General features: G+C 43.1%; 1 protein-coding gene across 2 annotated transcripts in view; it reads right to left on the reverse strand.

The window, feature by feature from the left end:
• Nucleotides 1–25,874, reverse strand: part of CAMK1D (calcium/calmodulin dependent protein kinase ID) — a 217,509-nt gene that overhangs the window by 41,157 nt on the left and 150,478 nt on the right. For both annotated transcript variants that reach the window (XM_059847499.1, XM_059847498.1), the window contains one exon: nucleotides 3,906–4,044. In XM_059847499.1, the coding sequence (XP_059703482.1) occupies nucleotides 3,906–4,044 (139 nt within the window). The remainder of the gene's footprint in view (nucleotides 1–3,905; nucleotides 4,045–25,874) is intronic.

A 25,874-nucleotide genomic window follows, 5' to 3' on the forward strand; every position in this document is an offset into this window, starting at 1 on the left:
TGAGAGCCCTCCTCTTCCCCTGCTTAACATCTGGGCCCATGAAAGGCTCCACACCTGCAGCACTCAGCCTGGTGGCAATGGGTTTTGGACTTTTGTGTCTCCACCTATAGAAGTAATGGGTACCCAATGTTTCCAGATAGACTTGGGGGGAGTCTTTTGCCCAAAGCTGGCACAAATGCTGACACACAGCCTGCTGTGTGCTCCAGGGAATGGTGAGGAGCAGCTGCAGCCACACAACATCCTCAGGCTCCCTGGGACACATCCAAGCTTGGATTTGTGAGGAGGAGAAACTGCAGTTCAGCAGCACCAGCATCTATCTTCCCTTCTCCATCTGCTCTGGGGAAGGGGGGGATGAAGGAATTCTGGAGGGTGATGTCCCCATTCAGGAGGTCAAAGCCATTCCTGCTCCCCAGCCCCAGCATCAAGCGATGGCTTCATCCATGGGACTCATGGAAACATGGGACACAATGGCCATGAGAGGATTTGCAAGCCACAGCCACAGCTGAGGGCCAGCAGGGATGAGGTGAAAAGGGAAATTATTTGGCTCCTAAAAATAAATATGCAGCTGTACCATTTATGTTTCTTTCTCATGATAACTTGCCAGTCCAGTGCTTTAATTGGACTTTATAGTGTGGACACTCTTTTAGGGACTTCAGTCTCCTGCCATGCTCTGCCCTAGGCTGGAGTCACCCCTAATTTTTATTACAGCTCTTGTGATCTGCTGAGGGGGTGGTAGACTTGGAATTAAGGGAAAAGCAGTTATTTCCCAACAATTTCTGATAAGTCACCTCAGGTTCCCACATACTCACATTTAGTAAGGCCAAGAAATCCACACACTTAAAAGTCAAACTTGTTTAAAAGAATTCTGTTTCCTCAAGCTGGTTATATCAAAAAGCATTAACAAGGTGCCTCTGTACCAAGTGGAGCTGCTTGAGCCTCTTTCACTCATTTTGTGCATCCTGGAGTTCCCCCCATGTCCCCCCAGACATCCCCTGCTGCCATCTCTTCTAATCTGCTCTTGCATTACTTAGAGACCTGGAGCCCAGACTTGCTTTTACCAACTACAGCAAGTCCTGTTTTGGTATCTGAATAAACACATAATTAGAATAAATAATTGTTACGGATGTTTTATGGGTTGTATTTTTGTAGAGTGGATTCTTTCCCAGAGTTTCATTTTGGGCCTTACACTTATTTTGATATTTTGAAATCATTAAAAGTCTTATTATATCCCTGTTTTTCTCATCATGGTATGTTTTTGCTAACAGAAATTCACAGCAGGTGTTCCTTATATACTGTATTTTATGAGTCATTTTGACAATTGATATGGCACTGACAAAAATCTGCAAACAAAAGAGAGAAAGAGAAAAAGAGCTACTCTTTGCCACAAAATACCACTGGAGAAGGTTGGTTTGATCTCAATTCAGCTTGGCCTTATATAATCTCTGAAAGTAATTTGTACATGAATTTAATTCCTGAATCCCCAGACCCCATATTTTATTACAGGAACTTTAAAATAAGATTATTTTTTAAAATGAGAGATATAACCTGCTTTAGATTGTAAATACAAGAATACCAAGACCTTGTACAATGGAATATCTGAATTAAGAAGTCTTGGACCTCATTCCAAAATTGCTGGTGGCAGAAAGAAGCCTGAAGTTATTTACTGAAAGTTGAATTAGGGAGCAAGATGGTCATGTTAAAATGCAGCACTTCCATACTGGAATTCTGTGGAGCTCATAAATATGGGAATGTTTCTATGTACTTCAGCATAAGGGCAGGAAATGAACAGGAGCTGAGGGCAAGGTGTGGAGACTGTAGGAGAGGGAAGCCTAACCAGTGCCTCCTTACAGGAAACCCATTATTTGGGACTGCCTGGACTGGACTGCAGTGCCTCTTGACTCTATTAGTGTTCATTAAACCTTTTTATAAGGCTTATATAAGGCTCATAACATGTGGCCAAATTCCACTGTCTTTACAGGGGGAAAATACAAGCTCTGCCTCAACATCCAAGGAAACTCCTGTTTGGAGCACCCCTCCAAAATACAGAGGTGTTATTTCCATCACTGAAGTCTTCATTTCTGGCAGTAAACTTTGGCAGAATTAACCAGCTCAGGAGCTGAACCCACAGTTTTCTTTTGAAATTTGTATATTTTTCTAGTATCTTCTGCTAATTTATTACTTAAAACACTACAGTGCTATCAAATCCAAGCCTTTCTGCTTGTCTTAATGGCACTTAAGATACTGGAAGAAAATAATAAAACAACAACATTTAGGGAATTTTTTTACCTGAAAAGCTGAGAGGTTTAGATGTGACAATATGGTGCAGCTGAAAGGAAAATCATCTAAATATCACATTGGCACACAATGGTCCTTAGAAGAACCCTTGCTGTTAACAAAAACACTGCTCCAAATGATAGGAAATCACTCAACTTTCCCCCATTATTGTTACCAGTTATTATTAAGTAAAAGTAAATCTAGCACAGCAAACCTGCAAAAATCTTTATAGCAGTGAACACACCTCAGCTGAGATGGGGTGTGGCATTCACATTCTCTGAAAAAATCCCTTCACCCAGGATTTTTCTCCTGGGAAGCTGAGAAGCCTCAGAGAAAAAGAAAACTATTTTTATCTCTTTTGCTTCTCCTGTGTTGTGCTCACATGTGGAATGTGTTTGGAGATTGTTTATCCACAGGTGATTGTTTCATTGGATTCTGCTGTGAGTTTTGACTCTTTGGCCAATCAGGGCCAAGCTGTGTCAGGACTCTGGAAAGAGCCAGGAGTTTTCATTATTATCTTTTTAGCACTCAGTAAGTATCCTTTCTGTATTCTTTAGTATATTTTAGTATAGCATTCTTTAAGATAATATAGTATCATAAAATAATTAATTAAACTTCTGAGAGCATGGAGTCAGATGCATCATTCCTGCCTTCATAGGGACATTCCCTGTAAATAAAATAATGGGTTTTCTGCCTTCATGTAACATTTTGGGAATTAATGGCTTTTCCTCACATCATAAGTGCAAAGCTCCCACTCTAACTATCCTGACTCCAGAGTCCTCATTGAAACCAATTCCATGGGTGCTGGAATCCAGGGCACAGGGAATATTTCTCTGCCTGTCCTGAGAAGTCCTGATCCCCAGGAGGGCACTGCTTTTAACCTTTGTCCATGGAGAAAGCTTCAAGACTTTGGGATGAATTGGAATCTATGAGTGTGTGAAATAGATAGTAGTGTAGTTTATCACAGGGTGAAAAATGTAGAGTTTTGGGGTTTTAGCATGGAGGTAGATAGAAGACAAGATGGAGGATTTTAGGCATTGTCTGATCTCCTTCTTGTTCTCCATCTACTCCATTTTCTGCAGTGTTGGTGGCGCAGAGTGACTGGTGAGAAACAACTGCAATTCAGATGTTGCATGAACAGACAAATAATTAGTTATTGGTAAAAAGGTAGAAATAAAATAGGTTCTAAGAGTTAATTGGGCAAAATAGCTTTAAAGGACCTTGAACCTGTGTGTCTTGTGACTTTTGGTGCCTTTTCTCTGTAGACTACGTCTGAGATGTAGACAGTGTGCTGAACTTCTGATAAGAGAAAAACAAACAGCAACTTGAAGACTGAAAAATCCAAAAGTCCCGTTCATCTCTCAGTATTGGCACAGAACTTTTTAGGGGTCTCCCCATCAGGGGGATCCTTGGGGGGAAGGTTTCCAGGAGGCTTTGGAGCATCTCTCCTATGGTACAACCTTACTGGAACAGCAAGTCCTGGGGCACACATGTTTGTTAGGCTCACACAATTACACAACCTCCATTGTTTGTTCTTCACAATGAACAAACTTCACGTGTTTGTTAGGCTCACACAATTGCACAGCCTCCACTAACGCTGCCCAGGGGTCAGAGGGGTGCTGTGGCTGTACCTTGAGGTCCCTGTGCACGATGCCCATGCGGTGCAGGTAGTACACAGCGTCCAGGACCTGCCGGATCAGGGTGCTGGCGTCCTTCTCCGTGTAGAATCCCTTCTCCACAATGCGGTCAAAGAGCTCTCCTCCAGACACTCTGGAAAACACAACGGGAAGCAGAAGAGTGAGGATGTGCTTTGTAATGCCCTTTCTGCATCACTATAGGATGGTCAAGGCCATGCACTAGACACAGGCAGCCAGAGAAGATCTGCCTGCAGCTCTGGGGCTCTCCCACTGTCCCAGGGAGGGCCACGAGGGTGGGGAAGGGTCTGGAAGGGAAGCCTTATGTGTAGGGGCTGAGGTCACTTGGTCTGGTCAGCCTGGAGGAGAGACCTCATTGTGCTCTTCAACATCCTCAGGAGGGGCAGTGCAGGGACAGGCACTGGTCACTTCTCTGGTGCCCAGTGTCAGGACCCAAGGGAGTGGCCTGAAGCTGAGTCAGGGGAGGTTTAGGTTGCATACCAGAAAAAGGTTCACCAGAGGGTGGTTGGGCACTGGAACAGACTCCCCAGGGAAGTGGTCACAGCACTGAGCCTGACAGAGCTCAAAATCATTTGGACAATGCTCTCAGGCACGGGGTGTGACTGGGGAGTCCTGTGCAGGGCCAGTTGGACTCAATGATCCTGATGGGTCCCTTACAACTCAGCTTATCCTATGGTTCTATGAATTGAGTTTGATTTTGAGTTTGATTTTTATGAATTGAGTTTGGTCAGGCTATAATGAAAAACCCATCACACATCAGGGAGGGGTCAAAGACTCTCTGCACTTGCAGAGGGAATCACAATCATAGCCCAGCAAGAGCCAGGGGAGCAGACCCTGCTTTCCCTGCTGTCCCACCCCAGAGAACTTTGCAGAGACAGTTCCATCTGCTGGTGCTGACCCACTCAGGCTGTAAAGCTCCCCCCTTCTATCATCCCTTGGGGTTCACTTTTCACGCCACTGACCAAGGCTTGGGGTTTGCCCTGGAGGAATGGTCCCATTCTTTCCCCACTAGTGAGTGAAATGCATTCAGGAGTTGCTGCCACTACCTATAGAACATTATTTTATTAAAGTAGCCTGCACCTCTGACAATTTTAAATGCTCTCAGCGGTCCCCTCCTTTACTCACACATGTATGCTCATTTATCTGCAGCCACAAGCTCTTTAGGCAGAGCACAGCCTCTGCCTGGCCCTGGTAGGAGACAGTTATTGATGAGGAACTCAGATTATCAGTGCAATTCATCACCAGATGACGCAAATGAGGAAAGGATTCCACAGCTCAAAGAGGAAAGAAAATAAAACCTTGACATCCCACTATTTAATGTCTGCTGTACTGCACTTTTTCCCTGCCTTGCTAGAAATAACACGTTCTGAACCCAATTTTAAATAAAGAATGGCACATTAAAACTCCCTGGAGGAGTATCTAAGGAAACAAAAGAGGAAAGAAATGTCTGAGTAATTGAAATAATAAAACTGTCAGCAAAAAACTGCCCGACTAGGGTAAATAAAAGATTTCCATTTTAGCAAGCAAAACCTATTAAAAAATAAAATGTATGCGAAATGTTTCTTCAGCAAGTTGCACCACTTAGCATATCATAAATAGCACAGTAAAACTTTCTTTAAAAACAAACCTAATAAAGGGAAAATAACAAATGATTACAGTCATTAAATGCATATGGACTGAGAGCTTGCCATTACACAAACACTAGGTAATTCAGCCACTCCAGGCAATAATCTTCTTGAATAATAACATGAAGTCACTTCCTAGGGAAGTTTGGAGCCTGAATGGGAGAGAATGCTACCACTAAAAATGAACACATTCAGCTTAGAAAATGAAAAGCAACCCTGGAAACCTTGAAAGAAAGAAGCCAGATAATCCTTCTATTAAGTGCTAGGCAAACAAAACAAACAGCTTACTGACATACTGGCACTATATTGAAACTGCAGGAAAGGTGAAGCTCACCCAGGGTCTGAAGTCCACCAGCAGCCTGAATTAAACCCCCTAATTCTTTCCTAGTTTCTCAAAACAGGGGTTGTATTTCTCACATATACATATTTATACATACATATGTGCAAATACACAGAGTGTTGCTCCAAGCCCCTCTTGGCCCAGCCCATCCTGTGCCAAGGGGGCACAGACACACCTCACCCTCACTGTTCACTGAAGGCAGATGCAATTTTATTGAATATGGCTCCTATTAGCTGCCTGTCTTTTTATATTTCCCTTGCAGTCCCTTTGTTTCCTGAGGATTGATTGCACTGAAAATTGAGCCCACACAGTAATTAATATCCCAGAATAAAGCACATTTCCCCATGAAAATGCAGTGTGTGCTGTTTTGCAGTTTCATGCAGTTACTTTTGTTGCCCTCAGGCAATGGACTGCTTTAGTAGATACCAATTTACATCACCTGCTTTCCTGCACGAGGAAACTCTCCTTTGATTTTTACAGAGAGTATATTTCCACAAAATATTTTTCACTAAACTGACAGAATTTCCCTCCATACCAGCTCACTCCCTGCCCCCCCTTAAGCCTCATTCTTTAATTAAGAGCTTTTCTTAGTCAGATTTAGTCCAGTGGATCTACTGTACCCGGGCTCAATCTGCTTATAATTTTATTTCACACAGAAAATATCTGCAACCTCTAAAATGATGCACTGCAAACCAGAGCTCAACCCAAGCACTCAGGAGGAGCAGCCCTTACATTTGCAGGCCCTTGCTTATGGAGGATGCTGACAGCATCCCAGTTCCATGCAGAGAGCCAAGGGTCTCGTGCTCCTATTTATTACTGTGGTGACTCTGTGTTCTGGTGCATTACACATCTGCACTCACCTCTGGAGTCTCCCTGCTTTGGGCAAGATTCCTGGCTGAGCTCCACCTCCCTGGGATGCTCTTCAACTCAGCACCCAAGGCCATGGCTACTTTCCATATGGAGCTTATGTCCTTATGGCTTTTCTCCTCCAAGATGGGGTTAACCCAACCACAATGTCATTGGGAATGCTGCTCCCTGCACGACACCCAAGGACTGACATGAGCTCTAAACTCATGGTGGAGATGTGGCCTGTTGCCTGGTCTTGATCCCAACCCCCTCTGCCCTGCTGAGATGGGACTTGGCATCTGTTCTGAGCAGACCTGGGCACTCATAAAGTGCTGCTGCAGTTTGTTCCAGTCTTTAATACTATGGAACAATTATTTTCTTTTTAATGGAACAACTATTTCTTTTTAATCCAGCTTTGCCCTCTCTATGGCAATTTTGAAGCAGAATAGAAACTGCAGGCAGTAAGAGCAGAATTAGGTCTTTGTTTTAAAGGAATTTAAGACAGAATTTTCTGTCCAGAAAGAGAGGGTAGGAGGGATTTCTCATTAGTGGAAATTAGAGGACTGCCCCTGTCTTGCAGCTGGCACTGGCTCATGGAGCTGGACACAAAAACAACAGCAAAAGGAACCTTTTCCCCTTTATGATTTCAGTCTTGGTTCCCAGCAAAGAAAAAGTCAAAGGACAACCAGCCAAGTTAAGGTACTTGAAAAGCATTTAACTCTGGAGCAGCTCAAGTGTCATGCTGTGATCCAGGGTAGCATCAGCCCTGCCCAGGGTTGGGCAAAACTCAGCAAAGCAGCCACAACTGCCTCTTCTGTATGGATGTGCCTGCTGGGACTGCCTGGATGGAACATGTCTGGCTCCAGCCCTTGGTCCTGGCTCAGCCACTGACTTGTGGCTTTTCCCTGGTTCTCCAAGCAGCTTGGGAAAAGCTCAGCACCTGGAGAAGGAGCTGAGACAAGCGTCCCCATGGCATATGGACACCCCAGAATATGCCTTGTCTGCTTCAAGCAATGGGAAACTCTTTCAAAACAATGACCAGAAGAATGATTTAGAATGAAAAAGATAGAACCAAACTCAGCCATAAATATGAATACTTTAACTCCTACTACATTTTTTACCTGAGGCTACATGCCTTAAGTACATATTACTGACTAGCCACATTAAAAAGGCCAGAACAAACATTCAAGGTGAAAGAAATAGGATTTTAGGGGAGGGGAGCAGTCACTGTTCCTGCTGGCCTCTGTTGCTGGTATAGGCCAGGATTTAATTCCATTAACACCAAGTTTGAGGAGGGACAGGAGAACCCAACTTGACCATATGATAAAAGAGACATTATCAGCAATTCCACTGGGAAACACAGATTGCACTCTGTTTCCAGGGTTTCCTGAGATAAAGGCTTCCAGATCAAGTGTTTCATCAAGGGGACTTCAGGTATTGATCAAGCAGATGATACAAATCTTTTAGAGGACCTAGGCTGGTGATGGAGTTTGCAATAAATTCCTACAGTTATATTTATAATCTTTTATTTTCCTGACTGGATTTGGGGGGTTTGCTTCTTCCCAGTTTGATGTTTAAATGCAGATCTAAACCTCTATCACAAGCTGCCACACTGAGTGGCACAGTTCAGGACAGGTTTCAAAAAACGTTGAAAATACCAATGGTTTTGTACATGGACAAGCTACCTTGTTAATCGGGTTCTCAGTGTGTAAACTCTTGGCTGAACTCCCTGCTCAGACAGTAAAAAAGGACCTTGAAAGACCTTGCAATGCTCATTAGAGGCAAAGGAGAGGTCACTCTAACAGTGTCCCAATAATTACTCAGGCTCTGTTCAAGGATTGGTGTCAGTCCTTAACACCACAGTTTCCATATTTGGGAAATTTCCAATTTACAGATGTAACTTGTGAGAGACAAGGAAACATTTCAGCATTACAGAATTCTCAGAATTCCCAGAATTTACAGAATTACTAGGTTAGAAGAGACCTTCAAGATCTTCAAGATTGAGTCCAACCCATGCCCCAACACTTCAACTAAACCATGGCACTGACTGCCACATCCAGGCTTTTTTAAAACACATAAACACATTACTATTTAAACACATTACTATTACATTTAAACACATTACTATTACAACTTCCCTTTACATTACCCCATTTCACCATCAGTTCATCAGGAAAAGACCAAACTGGCAAACAAAAAGAAAACAGCCCATGCTGCAGGTAAAGAGAAAGGATATTATCAAACTTTTTCCAAAGTATCCCATTCCTCTGCAGCACCATCAGGAGAGCAGAAGGTGCAGCATTTCAAAGCAGTACTTTGATGAAAAATGAGAACCAAACAAAAACTCCCTTGTAATTTAAGGCCCCATAACTCATAAACAGAAAACAAGAGCCCATCTTTCTGAATTTCTGGTGTTTTTGCCAGCAGAGTGAAACCTGCACCCACACAGTGCAGGTCACAGTACCAGACACCTGCCAGACTGTCACCTCAGCAGGGCTGCTGGGGGGGGACATCCCCACACATGTTAGCCTTCAGGTGAATAAATACCTGAATAAAAGAACAAATAAACACTGGAATGAAAAATTAGTCATAGTAATGTATTCATGTTACCCTTTCTTTCTCTTGGTGGGACTGTCTGTGTGTACAGATAAATCCTCTCATTTCTTCACCCCTGCATCCCCCACTGTTACCAAGTGTAGGAACCTTTCTGCTTGTTTTAGGAGCTTGGAAAATAACACCCTTTGAAATATCATGTTGACTTCTTTGCCTTTTGGCAAAACACTGATGCTTTTCTTCCTCTTTTGTACTACAGGCTGGAATTGCTCTGGATCATTTACTGCTTGACAGTTTAATTGCTTTTTATCAGGAGTCTTATTGATGAACTCATCAGTGGTGGATTTACATGAAGAACCCAAGCAAAGCTATTAAGAGCTTGTTGGATTTTCCCTCCAGAAGGGTGCTAAGTCCACCTGATGCTTCCATGCAGCTCAAGTCATGATCCATTCTCCACTGGACAAGTCACCAAAGCACCACACCTCATGCTGGGTTAGAAGAACCACCCTGCAAAGGCAGACACATCCCTGGGGATTCACTAATGCTCTTTAAACTTGCACATTAGGGATGCTAAACAAAAAAGAGGACTGGTTTCAAAAACTGGAGCAGGAGGCCTCCCAGGACAGTATGAAAAATAAGTTAAATATGAGCATTACCCTATAATTGTGAGCAGCTTATCTATCAGAAGTTACACATTCACAGCTTCCTACAATATAAAGCAGAAACAGCACAGAGCTCAGCATGAAGCTGAAGTGTGAGGGGAGATAAGAAAGACTGAAGGGGCTATTCCTGAGAAGTTCTGCCTTTGAGTATTAAATTTCTCTAATGAAGGAATTCTTATTAAGACAAATAATTCAGTTCTCTAAATGCATTTTGTTTTTAATGGGGGGCTTTTCTGTTTGGCTTTAAACTTCCTCTGCATTGTGAAAAATGCATGAGAACCAGAAAACAAACCTGGCCAATGTGGTGTTTGAAAGAGAAATTGGCCACCCTCATGCCATTGTTCAAATGAAGCAGCACATAAAAGGAAAATGAGTAAACAGATTAATAGATTTTAGACCCAGAAAGGAACATTCTGATTATTTAGTCTGACCTCTTGCAAATAGAAGTACGTGATGAAAATTCTCCTTGTACCAATAATCTAGAGTGTTAATCAGGCAGGGACAGATATTGCTACAGAATTACTGTATGACCTACAGAGATTTGCTTTATTCAGTAAATATGTCAGAAAACTGCCCTGGCTTTCTCATTTGCAGCACATCATAAAATATACAGCTTGAAAAAGGTGAGGACTTTCCTCCCTATTGTATCTTTAAATCACCCAGCTTAAAATCTGCTGGCAACATAAATATATGCTCCAAGGCCACCAAAGAAAGGACACAGCATGAGTTTTGGCTTATATTTCTAGAATGCAGGTGTGTGCATAGAGCAGGGAGGGATGGAGAGATGTTAGCACCCTCTCCTTTGATAGCACTATTCAATGACAGAATCATTCAGGCTGGAACAGACCACCAAGAGCATCAACCTTTGACCAAACACCACCATACCCACTAAAATATATCCTGAAGGGCTACAGCAACTCCCTTTTTGAACACTTTCTGGGATGGCAACTCCACCCCTTCACTGGACAGCCTGTTCCAGTGCTTGCCAATCTTTGAGCCAAGAAAATTTTGCTCATATCCAACCCAAACCTTCCTTGGTGCAACAGGAGGCCATTTCATCTTGTCCTATTAACAGTTTCCTGGGAGAAGAGATCCCACCTCATTACAACCTCCTTCCAGGCTGTGTAGAGAAAATGCAAAGCAACATTGCCAGAGGATTTATTCTGGTTTTTCAGCCCTGTGGTCATGGTTGCTCCAAAGGGCTGCTCCCCACCCTGAGGGGTTGTTTGGGAAACAATTGGACAAAAATGCTGTGGCCATTTTTCTGAACCATACTGAGCAAACTAACAAATTTTCCTCCTGCATTAAAAGTTTCATGTGACATTTGCTGAGCAGCTGTAGTGAGGTTGTGCTTTGGAGAACAGACCTCTGTTTCCACTGGGGCAAGACTCTGGAAAGCTCTGCTCAGGCATGTAATACAGCTTGGCAGTTAAAATCTTTGGAGACAGCACTTTCCTTCACAGAATTCCTATTGCAGAGATCTTAAAGGTCCATGATTCTTCAAGGTCAATGCTCTCTTGTTTTATGCAAAATTTTATTCCATATTCAAAGATTACACATTATATTCAAAATTTCCCCAGGTCCTATCAGCTGTGAAAGGTGTGACTGAACCAAAGGCAACCAAATGACAAAGGACATCAGGGTTTTAAGTCTTTTGTGATTACATTGTTCTGAGTGACAGCTTATGACAGCCCTTTAAATGCCAGCAGCCCATCTGCCCAGTCTGTGCTCATCCCCCCAGGCAGTGGTGCATGGAGGAGATGTGGGACCTGCCAGTGACAGCAACACTCCCTCAGTGCTGCCACCATGACGAGGCACAGGACAGAGACCAGTGCTTCCACTGAAAACACCAACATGCAGTCAAACCCTAAGAAATAATCATAGCAACCTTTCCAGCACTCTGCTGAGGTCTGCAAACACCATGATGTGCAGAAGATGGGCACATCCTTTCTTCCACTCTTCTGAGCTCCTGTAGTTTGATCCACCTCCACAGGAATCAAGGAATCATCCCGGGATAAGCAGGTGGATCACACTCAAGTGGGCTCCTTGTCATTTGAAAAAGGACCTGTGCAGGTGGTGAAACACTGGCACAGGTTCCCAGACTGGTGGTGGATGTCCCATCCCTGGGAACATCAAAGGTCACCTTGGACAGGGCTCTAAGCAACCTGGTGTAGTTGAAGCTGCCCCTTCTCAGTGCAGGAGGGTTGGGCTGGGTGACCTTTGAGGTCCCTTCCAACCCAAACTATTCCATGATTCTATGACAGAGGTTGGCACTTCAGCCTGTTTATCTTCATGGTTCTGCATTAAATGGAAAGGCAAAGCTGAAGCTCAGAAGTGGTGACTTTTATCTGTATCAGTTTGATATCCCCACATCCCTGCAAACAATGTATTCACCAGTGGAAAACCAGCATTTTAAAAAATGTCATTAAAAATGCACAGAATGCATTAAATATCTCAAAAGCATAGTTTTAAAAGAAGGAATTGATCACTGGTTTATTCACTTCCTTCTGTGGGATGTCAGTAAATCAGCTCCCTCTTGCTCATTGTGTGTGAGTACATATATAGATCATATATATATATATATATATATATATATATATGATCTTGTTGCCTCAATCTTTTTCACTTTGCTTCTAGGAAACAAGTACAGCTCTGTAGACAAACCACTGTTCAAAAAACATTTTCCAGTATCTGAAGGTTGGAACAATGTATTTCCTAACTGCTGTCTTATTCCTCCATCTCTCCATGAAATAAGTGGACGATTAAAATCTGGAGGAGATTCCTCACCTGACAACAATTTAAAACTAGGTCATGTTTCAGCACTAATAGGTTTGGTTTATTTTCCTTTTCACTTGTTCTCCAATGGAAACCAACCTGCATGTCCTGCCAACATTAACTAGGAAGAACAGACCTAAAAATAATTAAAACTGATGCAAATGAAAAAGGCTATTGTAAATTGCACAATGTATAGCAAACAATTTTGAAATATAAGGTGAATGCAGCACTGAGAATTGTACTAAATAACAGAAAGGAGCACAGGAAAGTGCAATAAAGTCACTCTCAGCTGGAGCTTAAACAGCCCAAATTTTCAGTGAAATACACTTAATAGAAAATTGGGGTGGTGTGAATATTCCTTTTTCTGAGACTGAATTGTTTTCCACTTGCTTTCTCACAATTTTGCAGGCAGATGTCATAAGAAAAATAGCAAATGTAAAGATAGTATTGACTAATACCTGTCTCAGGGCAGAAAGAGCTTTGAAGATCCTTATATCCCCTGTATCTCACATAAATTCTACTTTTTTTCTTATCTGTAGGATGTACAACATTGAGCAATCCTTTTGTCCTAGAGAAATACAACCTTGGAAAATTTATTTTGAACCAAAAAAAAAAAAAAAAAAAGAAGAAATGCTGCCAACTGGTCAAGATGTACTGTTGCAAATATCAAATATCAATTTTCCAAGCAGTTTGTAGAAACAATAAATCAAGAACTAAATATCAAAACCAAACAGACCAACTTAACCCTAAGTTATATAGGTATCTTGTGTTATCAAACTGTTGCAACTACTAAATATACATTTAAAATGTCATTATTATGCTCTACAACTTTTGAGTGCAGAGAATTGATAAGGAAACTTCACAATTCTAATTGCTTAAAATGAAGTATTTCTTAAGAAATGCACAAGTATCTCAAGTACAAGGTAAAACCCATTTTATTCTATATGCACTATTTTAAAATACACAATTTTTAAAAATATCAGGAAATACATCCGACAATTCCCTGAAATACTCTGTGGCCATGAAAAATCAAGCAGAAGTTTTAGGAGAAAAATGAGTGCAAAACAGAAAATAATTTGTCCTCCTAAACATTCATGGAACACTCCCACTTTCAGTACTTTTGACAAAGTTCATCTCACCAAATCTTGCAAGTCTAGACAATGAGCACCTGAGTGGGTGCTACCACACTCCTCATCCCAACACAAGGAAGGGAGCATGTCTAGGGTGTGAGGAGCAGAAATGTCCATTTCTGTGTTCATTTGGACAAACCCCACCTTGATGATCTTTATGGAAAGATGTTTTGGCCAAAACTATAATGAAACTTGGGGAAGTACAGAGAAGAAAAGCAAGCAGGACCAGAGAGCCTCTCTGTGAACAGAGAGAATGTGTTTTAGAAAGAAAAGAGATGGCAGAGGAGAACACTCTACAGAATCATAGATCCACAGAAACATGGAATTATTTAGGCTGGAAAAGACCTCTAAGATCACCAAATCTGACCATTAACCCAGCACTGCCAAGTCCACCATTAAACCATTAATGAGAAGGATGGAGTGTGGGCAAGGGGAATATAAAGAATTATTTCACACCACAGATAAGAAATGGGACCTAATGGAATTAGCAGGTGGTGGATTTAAGACAAAAGCCTTTGTCATCTTCTGAAGAGCCATCCTGGAACAGATGAATCTTTGGTATGACCCAATAAAACTGCACTCGTGTTCTTATGTTTGCACTCATCAAATTAATTATTGAATTATTCACTCAGCTCTGGTCTGAATGTGCATACCTACATTAAGGGTGTCTTTTGATTCATTCACTTAAAATCATATATGACAGATTCATGGATTTTAAAGCCTTTTTGATAATCTAATCTGACCCCAGACAAAACAAAGGCTGTACAATTTTTGCCTCTGATCCATTGCTCCTGGCTGGACAAAAGACTATCATTTAGCAGTGTAGACAGACTTGACTTAGAAGATACCACTAATCCCTTGTCTGCTTTGTCCAGCAGTTAATTACACACACTGACTAATTACACTGAGGTTTTTTTCCAATGATAATTTTGGATGTTCTGTCACTGGAATCCTTTCAACACTGCCTGCAGACTCTTTAGCTGTATTAGAGAAACTTCACTCTATTTAGGTCTTGGTAGACTCATTCTTTTTGCTTCTATCTGAAGTTTCTCTCAGAAAAAATTATATTCAGCAGCCACCTGAGAAGGTATCCATTGAGAAGAGCTAACTAGAAGCTGAGTGATGCTCATTTCCAGTTCTCCATTTGGAATGTTAAATTACCATGTTAAGTACCTTCACTTACACAAGCATCAATAATGAATGAGCTGTTCCTGGACAGGATATTGACCAGTTCTAGATACCTGTATTTCAGAATTGAATCAAATATAACCTAAACAGAATATACAGTTTCCAATTGGTCACTTCTCAACATCATTTAACCACTCTGCTTCATCTTGTGAGTTTATCTCACTGCTATTCAATCAAGATATTCTTGTTTCCCACAGCGAAGAGTGAATTTCTGCAGTTTTGAGTGGTGTGGAGACACATCAATCTAATTTCCTACAGCTTGGATGTAATTTCAGCTAAATAAAACCTACATGACTGTTAAGAGCAATACTATATATTTAGCCAGTAAATTCAGCTTTAAGAGAGCACTTTGTAATGTCACTGAAAGAACAGGAGAAACAAGTAGTGAATTTGGAAACCTAAGGACTGTACATAAATGGATTAATCTCCTGCCCAGTCCCCTCTAAAGGGGGACAGCAGGCACAGGCCATGGTAAGTGAGGATGAGCCTCACACAGAGCCAAACCAAACCTGTCAAAAGCAGTTTGTGGCAAACACACTGGTCTAAATCCCACTGCTCCAACCCCACTGCAATCCACAACTGCTGAGCTCTGCTTGATGTGTCCCACCTGGGGCTTTCACCTATGTGTGAACCCCAATTTTTCACATCACCCAGTCCTTCCCAGCTCCCTCCATGCACAAAGCCTGTCAGTGGGTTCATGGTGCTGCTTGTGCACTGCTGAGGGGCCAGGAGCAGCACAGGCTACTAAAGCTCCATGTTTATCTGCAGATGGCCAGCTGCCCTCTCCCAGTAACAACAGCTCATTTCCAAGCTGAGCCCTTTGCACAGATAAGGCACAGCAGGGACCAGCAGGACCTGCTGATTTATTGTGGTTTGGCTGGAGGGTGGGCAGCACAGATTTTCTCTCACGGCCTTGAGGGAAGATTTATGATGTACAAAAGAGGCAGTTTCTTTAAAAAAAAAAAAAAAAAAAAAAAAAAGCATCTGGTCCTAATTCTCGATGCTCTCAAAAAACGCCTCAGAATTCAGGATGTGAAACAGGATGGCTCATGTGATTTCTACTCTTCAACTGCCATGGGATGAGAGCTCCTCAAGGAAATGCTGTCCATGGCATCCCCAGGAGAGATGGGAGGAATGAGGGGCCACCAGCAGCAAATGAAACACAGGCAAACCTGGCCAGCAGAGAGAACAGCCTCCAAAAATGCTGGGAAATCATGAGGGAAACCAGCTGGGCATGGAGAGGGCAGTAAAGGAGATCCTGCCAACACCCTGTGCTGGCTCAGCCTGTGTTGGCTGCCTGGCACTAAAACCAGGTACCACAGGCACAGATTTACTGCTTTTAGTCTGTGAAATAGCTGAATTTACTGCCTTTAGAAGGAGATAAACTCCAACCTTCTGGGAAGGCAAGTATTTGTTAAAAGATCTATTAGGAGCAGAGCTCACAGAAAAGGTTTCCAGAATGTCCTACATAACACAAAAGTGCCCCAGGGTTTATTTTAATAATTCCTCAATTATTGCCTTGCTGGTGTCCGTTTTAGTCCAGGCTGTGGAGATGTTCCTAATGGAAATCATCAATTCATCACAGAGACAATTTCCAAGAATATAATCACAGAGATGAAAACAGACACATGTTCATGCTAATAATGAGGGCTACAGAAAAAGTGGGAAGATTTTATGATTCTGTTATTTTTAATGGCAGCTATTTGCTCCTGTGTCTTAACAAACTAGGCTGGACAACTGCCAGGCATTCTGGTTTTTACTGGGACTGTCCCCTGGCCTGGGGAGAGATTTTAAATATCCATTCATACGTTATTGCTCCAAGGCTGCCATCTATTCTAACACTTTACATTTTCCTTGACACAGAAAATGCAAGGCTCCAGCTATTTCTTCGTTAATCAACACAAGTAGCTCCACAGTAATTTTATTTTCAAGACAGAAGAGTGAATCAATGCCAAGAAGCCAACCCTCACAGGTCATGCTCAATATTTTAGGAGTTTGTGTTACAATTGCCTTGTCTATTTCTGTAATAATTTTTAATGGATGGATTAGTGACAAGCTGTAAAAGCTTATGTTTGTAAAAAGTAAACCCATGATTGATACAACAAAGAATCAAAGTTAGCTGGGAAAATGGAGAAAAGCTTAACCAGACTGTCTCACATGCAGAAATTTGTAGGAGCTGCATCCAGCACCAAAAGTCCAATTTAGTGCTGTTCAAAGACTCTTCTCTGTGTCTCAGCAAACACCTTGGTCATCTGCTGGCGCAGGGCACAGTGATACTCCTGCCCATCCCACACAACAGCATCCTAAAGATCCCTCTCCAGGACAGGCACCCCAAAGGCAGCTCCTGGTAAGCCCCACCACCAGGCAGAGTGGGCAAAAATAAAGACATGGACCTCATTCCCCTCAAGTTCCCCAGCCTCCAAAGCATCCAACAGGGTTATCCCAAAGCCCTAAAGAAACCTTGTTGATGCCTCCTGATAGCCATGCTCTGTGCAAAGTTCTCCTTCAGCCCTCCCCCCTGGGGATTGTAAAGGATATAATTTCCCCATGTTTCACTTTTCATACTCAAACTGCCCTGTAAAATCCCATTCATGAGCAAGCCCCAAGCACCAGCAGAAATACAAGCTGTGAGAATGCATCAGCTTCAGGCTCCAGCCATGGAACTGCTTCTCCCAGCCCAGCCTTGCTGCTCCTGGGAGGCCCAGGGCAGGACACAGCTCCAGGAGGGAGATTTCTGCCAGGCACACTGGCCACAGAGCAGCTGTGTGCCAGCACAAGTCCTCTGGAGCCTTATCCCACTTCTGGAGGATCCAAAGGGTTGTGCTGAGCTGCCCTGAACTGCCACCCCAACAGCTCAGTACATCCCACAGGGAATCCTTCATTGCTGTCTACTTAATTTGGTCAGTATAGGATCTGTTAAGATCCTGGGCATTCCTGCTGAAAAAACTGTATGACCTCATAATTTCAAGGATTCGTTAGTGATTTAGAAAAAAAAGTTTGTAATCTTTTTCCATTTTGCAGGGATACTCCTAGGACCTGGAGTATCCCCATATCTCCAGTCCTGGCTCCTAAGCATCTGCTGTGCATGTTCAAAAGACAGAAATGTGAAAATTGAAATCAATACCTCTTCCTCCATCCCAAACTGATCAAACCTAAAAAATAATCTAGCAAATATAACCCTGGGATGTGTGATTTATACACTAAGAACATTAGGGAATTAATAAAATGGATGGACACGGGGTTTTTTTTTCCTAATACAGTAGTCAAAGCACATTGCAAAAATTCATGGACAAAAATAAAATGCAGACTTTGGCTACAGGGTTCATCAGCCCTGCACATCAATCCTGAGGGTCCAGATTTTGGCAATAGCATCTGAAAAATTATGCCCAATGCACTTAGCTGAAGAATAACACTGTTTAAACTCTTTTAAAAAGAATCTATGCCCTGTATGTGCATTTAACCCATGAGAGAGCTTTGTTGTGGTCCTTACTTTTGTCAAGCTGTTGTCTCCCACCACCTTGGAGCCTGCACACTGATGCACAAGTATTAGAATAAAATTTCTAGTGCAACTGCTCTTCTGCATGAGAGGCATTCAGAGACTGGAAACAGAAAAAGATTTCAAAAGTCAATGCTCTCAGTCCAGTCACTGCCAAGCAGGCACTGTGCCTCCCTAAGCCAATGCATGCAAGTCAGTGACTCTGCTGGTCCCAAGGAGGAGACCAAAACAAAGTGCTAAGAGAGTAAACATCCACAGCTCCATGCAGTGACTGCTCTGCTATCAGGCAATCTTTAGTTGCCTGTGTACCAAGCAAAGTTCACTAGATATGGCAAAAGTGTTCACAGAGTAACACTGGATGTGGCAAAGAAATTACTATTACTGCAGTATTTACATCTGATACTCACAATATGAAAGCTGCCACACAACCCCATACTTCCCCCCAGAATTCTGGTGCCAGTGGATGGGAGGTGTGAGGTATTCAGGATCACTCTACTCCTGTACAAACATGGAGGCATGGCCAAGGCAAGAGCTTCACCTTGGGGATCTGCCTTTAACCTTTGCTCTGCCTCACATTTCCTCTGCAACCTTGGGCAAGCCAGTGAAGGATGACTCTGAGAAGGGACTTAGGTCCTTGGAGAGGGAATTAGGGTTTGGATAACCCAGGTGCTGCTGCTGCCAGCAGGTCAAGGTGTGACCACTGTGAGCAGCAAATCTCCCAGGACTTGGGACACAAGCTCTGACCCTGTTCCAGATGTAAGAGAGGAGAGGGGAATCAAACCAACAGATCCAACACTTGGAAAGTGCCCTAAACCACAGGATGTTTTCCATACTTCCATCTGAAAATATTCCACCTCTCAGAAAATAACTGCAGACTCCCTCAGCACCATAACACTTCCTCAGCACCATGACTGCCAGATTGATGCCAATGTCATGGAGCAGTAACAGGGCCCATTAAAGTGAATGTCAGTTGTTCCCTTAACCTTTGTAGGGAGACAGATTAATCCCTTTAAGAAATATGTTCATCCTGTCATGTTTTTAGGAGATGGTAATCTTAGTCCACGTCTTCCATAACTAAAGGAAAAGTCACCGTGCTGACTTTGGCCTTGCAGCTGGAGTGTCTGTCCCTCCAGCAGGAAAACCAGGTGTGTTTATGCAATGGAAGGAGCCATTCACTCTCATCATGTGTCACAGACCAGTATGGAAAACAGATTTCACACTGATGATTTATAAAGTGCTTTAGGCAGCCCTTAAATAATGAGTTATAGCCAGGTATGAACATCCAAAGCCACTGATGAAAAGGCTCTCCTGCTCTTGCTGTGTTATTTCTGCTGCTCTGGTTGCAAGAGCTCAGCTCCCTGGTCCAGGTCCTCAGCCCAGTGCCAGAATTGACCTGTCTCAGTGCCACAGATGTCTGTTTTCTATTTGGCTTGTGGTATTCCCTGTGCAATATTAAAATGTCATCAATTCAGTTTAATAGGCCAAGTAAAGGCCTTAGTCAACCATTTAATAGCTAAGTAAAACATAGGGCAAACGCATATCAGTCCAGGGACTGCATTAAAAGTTTAAGGGTTCAATTAAGAGGCATCTCTGTGGTGTGCTCTCAGGAGGTTAGGAAAACAGAAATGCCAAATGTTTCCCCTGTTGCAGCTGTTAAGCACCAGGCTGGAAACCCCTTGTTAAAGTGCTTTTTGTAACAGTGCTATTCCAGTACATTAAAAAAACCTCTGTATACTACTCCATTAAAATAAACTATTTATTGCAAAAACTGAGCTGATATTTATATGATTAGGGGTTTTTTAATAATTGTTTTTATTGTTGTGCTGCAAGTTCCTGCCTTAAGGGCCACCTGAATGCAGAGGCGCCCAACCCTCCCACAAGGCAATGCCTGATAGCCCAGTGCTCCCAAGGCTGAAAGTTCTGCCACAAAACCAGCTGAACTTGGGTTTCAGAGCTGCCCAAAGCCCTATTTGAAGATACAGAACCAAGCTGTATTATCACAATTTTTTCTATGGTTCAGCATCTTTAAGGACATGGTCACCCAGGAGAAGGAACACATTAATTAATGTGTTTTCAGATTCAAGCAGACACTGACAATATAATGGACTAACAATTTTGTTGTAGAATAACAACCACATCCCAAAACACCTCAGCTTGCAAGAACAGACATCCCTTGGGTCAAGTACAAGAGATCCAGGTTCTGGGCCTCAAACAGATGTGCTCATCACACAGCCATGGTGTGTTCATCACACAATCATGGTGTGTTCACACAGCCATGGTGTGTCCATCACACAGCCATGGTGTGTCCATCACACAGCCATGGTGTGTCCATCACAAAACCATGGTGTGTCCATCACACAGCCATGGTGTGTCCATCACACAGCCATGGTGTGTTCATCACACAGCCATGGTGTGTCCATCACACAGCCCTGGTGTGTCCATCACACAGCCATGGTGTGTCCATCACACAGCCATGGTGTGTCCATCACACAGCCCTGGTGTGTTCATCACACAGCCCTGGTGTGTCCATCACACAGCCATGGTGTGTCCATCACACAGCCATGGTGTGTTCATCACACAGCCATGGTGTGTCCATCACACAGCCCTGGTGTGTCCATCACACAGCCATGGTGTGTCCATCACACAGCCATCGTGTGTCCATCACACAGCCATGGTGTGTTCATCACACAGCCATGGTGTGTTCATCACAAAACCATGGTGTGTCCATCACACAGCCATTGTGTGCTCATCACACAACCATGGTGTGTTCATCACACAGCCATGGTGTGTCCATCACACAGCCATGGTGTGTTCATCACACAGCCATGGTGTGTTCATCACACAGCCATGGTGTGTTCATCACACAGCCATGGTGTGTCCATCACACAGCCATGGTGTGTTCATCACATAGCCATGGTGTGTCCATCACACAGCCATGGTATGTTCATCACACAATCATGGTGTGTCCATCACACAGCCCTGGTGTGTCCATCACACAACCATGGTGTGTCCATCACATAGCCATGGTGTGCATGTCCCTCACAGGCACCACCACAAACCTGGCCCAGCAGAGAAAATGGCATTGCTGCTGCAATAAGGTTGTCCCTGCAGTGTTAGACCAACCTGGGACCCACAGGTTCCTGCACTGGACCTCTTGGGCACCCTGAGATCAAGACCCCTACAGAAGATCAGGCTGAAATGCCATGCAGAGACTGGGAAAAAAAGCAGCAGCTCCTGAGTGGAGCAGTGAGATCACAAGACTGGGCTTGCTCCAGAGACAGACGGCACAACAATAGTCACGATTTCTGCTGCCGTCGTTATTTATAGGCACAAAAATGTAGATCATTTAGCAACTCAGAGTGAGCTGCCAAACAGAGAGAGAGAGACAGCAGCTGAACCCACTGCTGAACAGTCAGCCATGGTTCAGGATATTCCCTCCTGCAGCAGCAGATGCAAATGCTGCAGGGCAGCAGCTCTGGGGCGGGACGGTGCAGCTCTGCTGGCATCTGGTCCATGCTGGCACATGAGCCACCAGCCAAGGCAAGATGGTAAATTTCAATATCCATACTGAAAAGAGCAGTGAGATGCTGAGCTTTGAATCCCTGCAGTCAACTGGCATTTTATCCCCTGACTAAAAAGAAGCTTTGATTTTTGCCCTCAGGTCCTCAACAACAGATGGGACGCAGCATAAAGATGTGATCCCACAAATACTCTGTGCAGAACCCCAGCTGCAGGGAAAGACAAATGCAACCACCTAGAAAAAAATAGATATGAGTGGTTTCAGCAGGTCCCAACACAGTGGGTGGGGTATTACAGGCTTGCCAGGTCTCCTCTGTGCCATGCTGCTCTGCCCTGTCACTCTGATGAAGGTTTCCTCTCCTGGGTCAGGCTACTGATGATGGTCAGAGCTTATGCACTGTCTCCACCTCTCCTCAGAGGTCACTGATTTGGGGAGGTCACCTTGTCCCCCTGCCCTCCTCACCCCACTTGGGAAATACCCATCCCACAGTGCTGGGGGTTCAGAGCACAAGCTGCCACTGCCCTCATAGTGAACACAACAGTGAAACTGAAAATTGGGAAGAATTAACTTAATTTTTGTTTATTTTCTGTAATTTGGTCCAACTAAATCCAAACATTAAACGTATTTTCAAACAACAGTCATACCGGGAATAGATCACAGGGCACAGTGCAAAAGCAACCAGTAATTCAAATATTAATGCTTTTTATTAAACAAATAAAACACTCTGACAAATGCCTCAGAGTCTACAAACTATTCTCACAACTATGCAGAACGACTTTATGTTTCAGGTTTGGGGCATTGTTTAAAATTTACTGTAGTGGTGTTTTTAAAAAAAGTCAATTTATTTCACCCAAGTGTAGATTTAAGACATCAGAGAGCCATCTGGTGGTTTGATTGCCTTCTAATTAAAATTCATCTCTTGGGCTCTTGACTTCCTCTGATGCAGAGCTAAGTTGTCTGCCCCAGAGCATAAAAGCAGAAAAATTAAGAACAGTAAGATGTGTGAAATAAAATTTAAGTATACAGAATTTCAGAAAATATTTTTGCCATTGATTTGTAAAAGTGAGCAGTCCACAAAGCACTGGTGATGAGTTTTCTCTCTGATTTATCTTTTTCACAAGATTAGAAGTGGGAAAAAGTTTCACAAAAATCATCCTATGATGTAAAAAGAAAAGTATTAAATGAGCTTATGCTGCATTTCTATGAAATTGATGTTTTGTCTCTTAGAAAGCTTCACTGTTTTCCCCTATTCTCTCATGAATCTTGAAAGAGAACTGAATCTATGGCTTTGGGAATACAGAAAACAAGAAGGAAAAAAAAGAAAGAGAAAAACCTCTGATACTAAAATTAAGCATTAGGCTGGTTCAGGCATTCCCCTGGCTTTTTTTTCCCAGCAGGGAATCAAAGGCCCATCACCAGGGTCTGGATGGGTCCCCACTGCAGGAGCTGCTGGGGGAAGGGTGGGGTTCCAGCCTGGCACAGAGATCTGGAACCAGCAGAACCTGCTGCTCCCCTTCCTGCTGGACCTGACCAGCTCTGTGTTAGAGTGCAGGAGTCTGGCTGCCAAACCCACCTTGCCCAGGGCTCAGCAGAGGAAGAACTTGATAATTTGGCTAATTAAGTTAGTGCCGAGCTCATTACTGGTCAGAGACTGGAGTAAAAAGCAACAGGCTACTTAGGGAGCTTTTCCCACCCTCAGGGATGGCAACAGCTGAGTGTCTTCATTATGACAGGTTTGATTGTCAACCCCTATACTCCAGCTAAATGTAATTTGGGATGCCCAAGTCCCTCCTGGCATCTGGCCCTTATCTCTCTATTCCTGCACAGCCCAGTCCTAGTCCTAGTTCTAGTCCTTACCTCTCTGTTGTTGCACAGACTGGCCTCTGCAGTTTTACTCCCAGGCTTTAATGGATACTGAGAAAACCCAAATTTGCAAAACTTCATTGCCTATGTCTGATTAGTAATTGTGTAAACCTCTCCCTGGACCATGGAGAAGTGTTCACCAAGTGTTAACCAAGGGAAAACCAAGTGTTAACCAAGGGCAAAGATGATGACCAGGCAGTATTTCCTCTCTGGGAGGACACAGTAGATGTCATTTCCAGAAAGGGTGGCAGGAGTCACATCTGAGCTGCAGCAAAGCAACTCTGTGCGGCCTTCTGGAAGGCAGCTCTGGGATGCCATGGCTTTCCTGGAGCTCACACAACATCATTCACCTGTCTGTGTTTGCCTGAAAAAAAACCCAAACCAGTAGGACCCTGATTTCATTCTGAATTGGTGCTGCTGCATCCAACAAGAAGCAAAAGGAGAAAAGTTACTTAGAAACAAACCAGAAACTTCTGAGGGTTTGTGGCAAGAGGAGGACAGCTACTGGGTTTATTTTATATTTGGCAGGGATATTGAGTGATTCATTCATCCTTCAGTGTTTAGTTCATGTTTCTCTTCCTTCCTCAGCCACTTTTTCTCCTTATTTCTAGTACTTTCATCCTTTGTATTTCTCCCTGATCCCCACAGGAGGAGCCTCAGTACCACGTTAGCAGGCAGAATTTGAGACTGCCAAGGAGGAGCTCCTGCAGTTTCACCCCATACACACGGCTGTCCTTCCAGCTAATAGCCAGGAAAGATTTATTTTAAATGCCTGTGAAAGAGCACACAGATCAGTCTGGAAAGATTTTCTAGGGATATTTTCCATGGGCTGAGATCCCTTCGGTCAGAGGCACTTGGCACATCAGGAGCTATAATATGAGAATGTGATTCTCAATTCCATGTGTAGGGGGTTATTTATGGGGACAAAGTTACATCAGAAAGCATTTGCAGGATCACAAGATGAAATGTACCTTTAACACCTTCTCTTCCAGCAAATCCCAGGAGATTTCTGAAGTGTTGGAGAGTAGCTGGTTATACAGCTTCAGCCTGCAAATGGGCAAAGCTAGGTTTTGAAAATTGTGTCTTTCTGTTTTGACACCACCACAGGCTCCTTCTGTGCCCTACAGCACATTTTTCTCTTCCAAATGTTTCACATCACCTTCTGCTGTTTTTCTGATCTGTGAGCTCCAGGACTTGTGAGATCTCCAGGGTTAGAGCAATGGGTTAGAGCCTTACTAACCTCTCAGCATCCCCACAGTCAGGCTGGGAGCATGCATGGGTCCTTCCCTGTCCATCCTCTCAGGTTTTCCAATCAAAAGAGGACACAAACCAGGATCCACCCAGAGCACACACATGGGCCCAGGATGCTGGAGATGCTCCCAGGGTGCCACCTTAGATTTGGCCCTTGTGCTAAAAAAACCCCCAAATCTCAGCTGGCCTCTGGTTTCAGTTCTGGAACAGAAAAACAATTAAACAGTATTTCTTCATCTGAAATTTGCTGGTAGTAGAAACAGTTGCTGGAGCAACTGCTTCTCAGCGCTCTAAGGCTGGTTAATTAGAAATCTATTGATTGATGTTATATGAGAAATAACAGATCTTTTATTTTTCAGATGTTTAATTATTAATAAATTAATGAGATGGAAACTGAAGTGCAAGGAAAAACGGTTCTTAGTCTGAAGGAAGTTAATATAAAATCTAAAACACATTCTCTTCCACCTTATTAACTTTGAGATTGATGTAATATCCTCAAGAGGTTTAGTTGGTCTCTTCTCTTAAGTTTATATTCGGATTTGCACAAAAGTAGTTTCTATATTCAGACTAGATCTTGAAAGAATTTTCTTTCACAGAGTGAATTTCCGTATTTGGGAAAAGGAAAACAGAACAAAGCCATTTATAAAATGGTAAAATCTGAAGACAAATGTTACTCAGAAAATTTTTACTCCAGAG

This window comes from Haemorhous mexicanus, chromosome 5 (assembly GCF_027477595.1).
Source record: "Haemorhous mexicanus isolate bHaeMex1 chromosome 5, bHaeMex1.pri, whole genome shotgun sequence".
NCBI classification, from domain to species: domain Eukaryota; kingdom Metazoa; phylum Chordata; class Aves; order Passeriformes; family Fringillidae; genus Haemorhous; species Haemorhous mexicanus.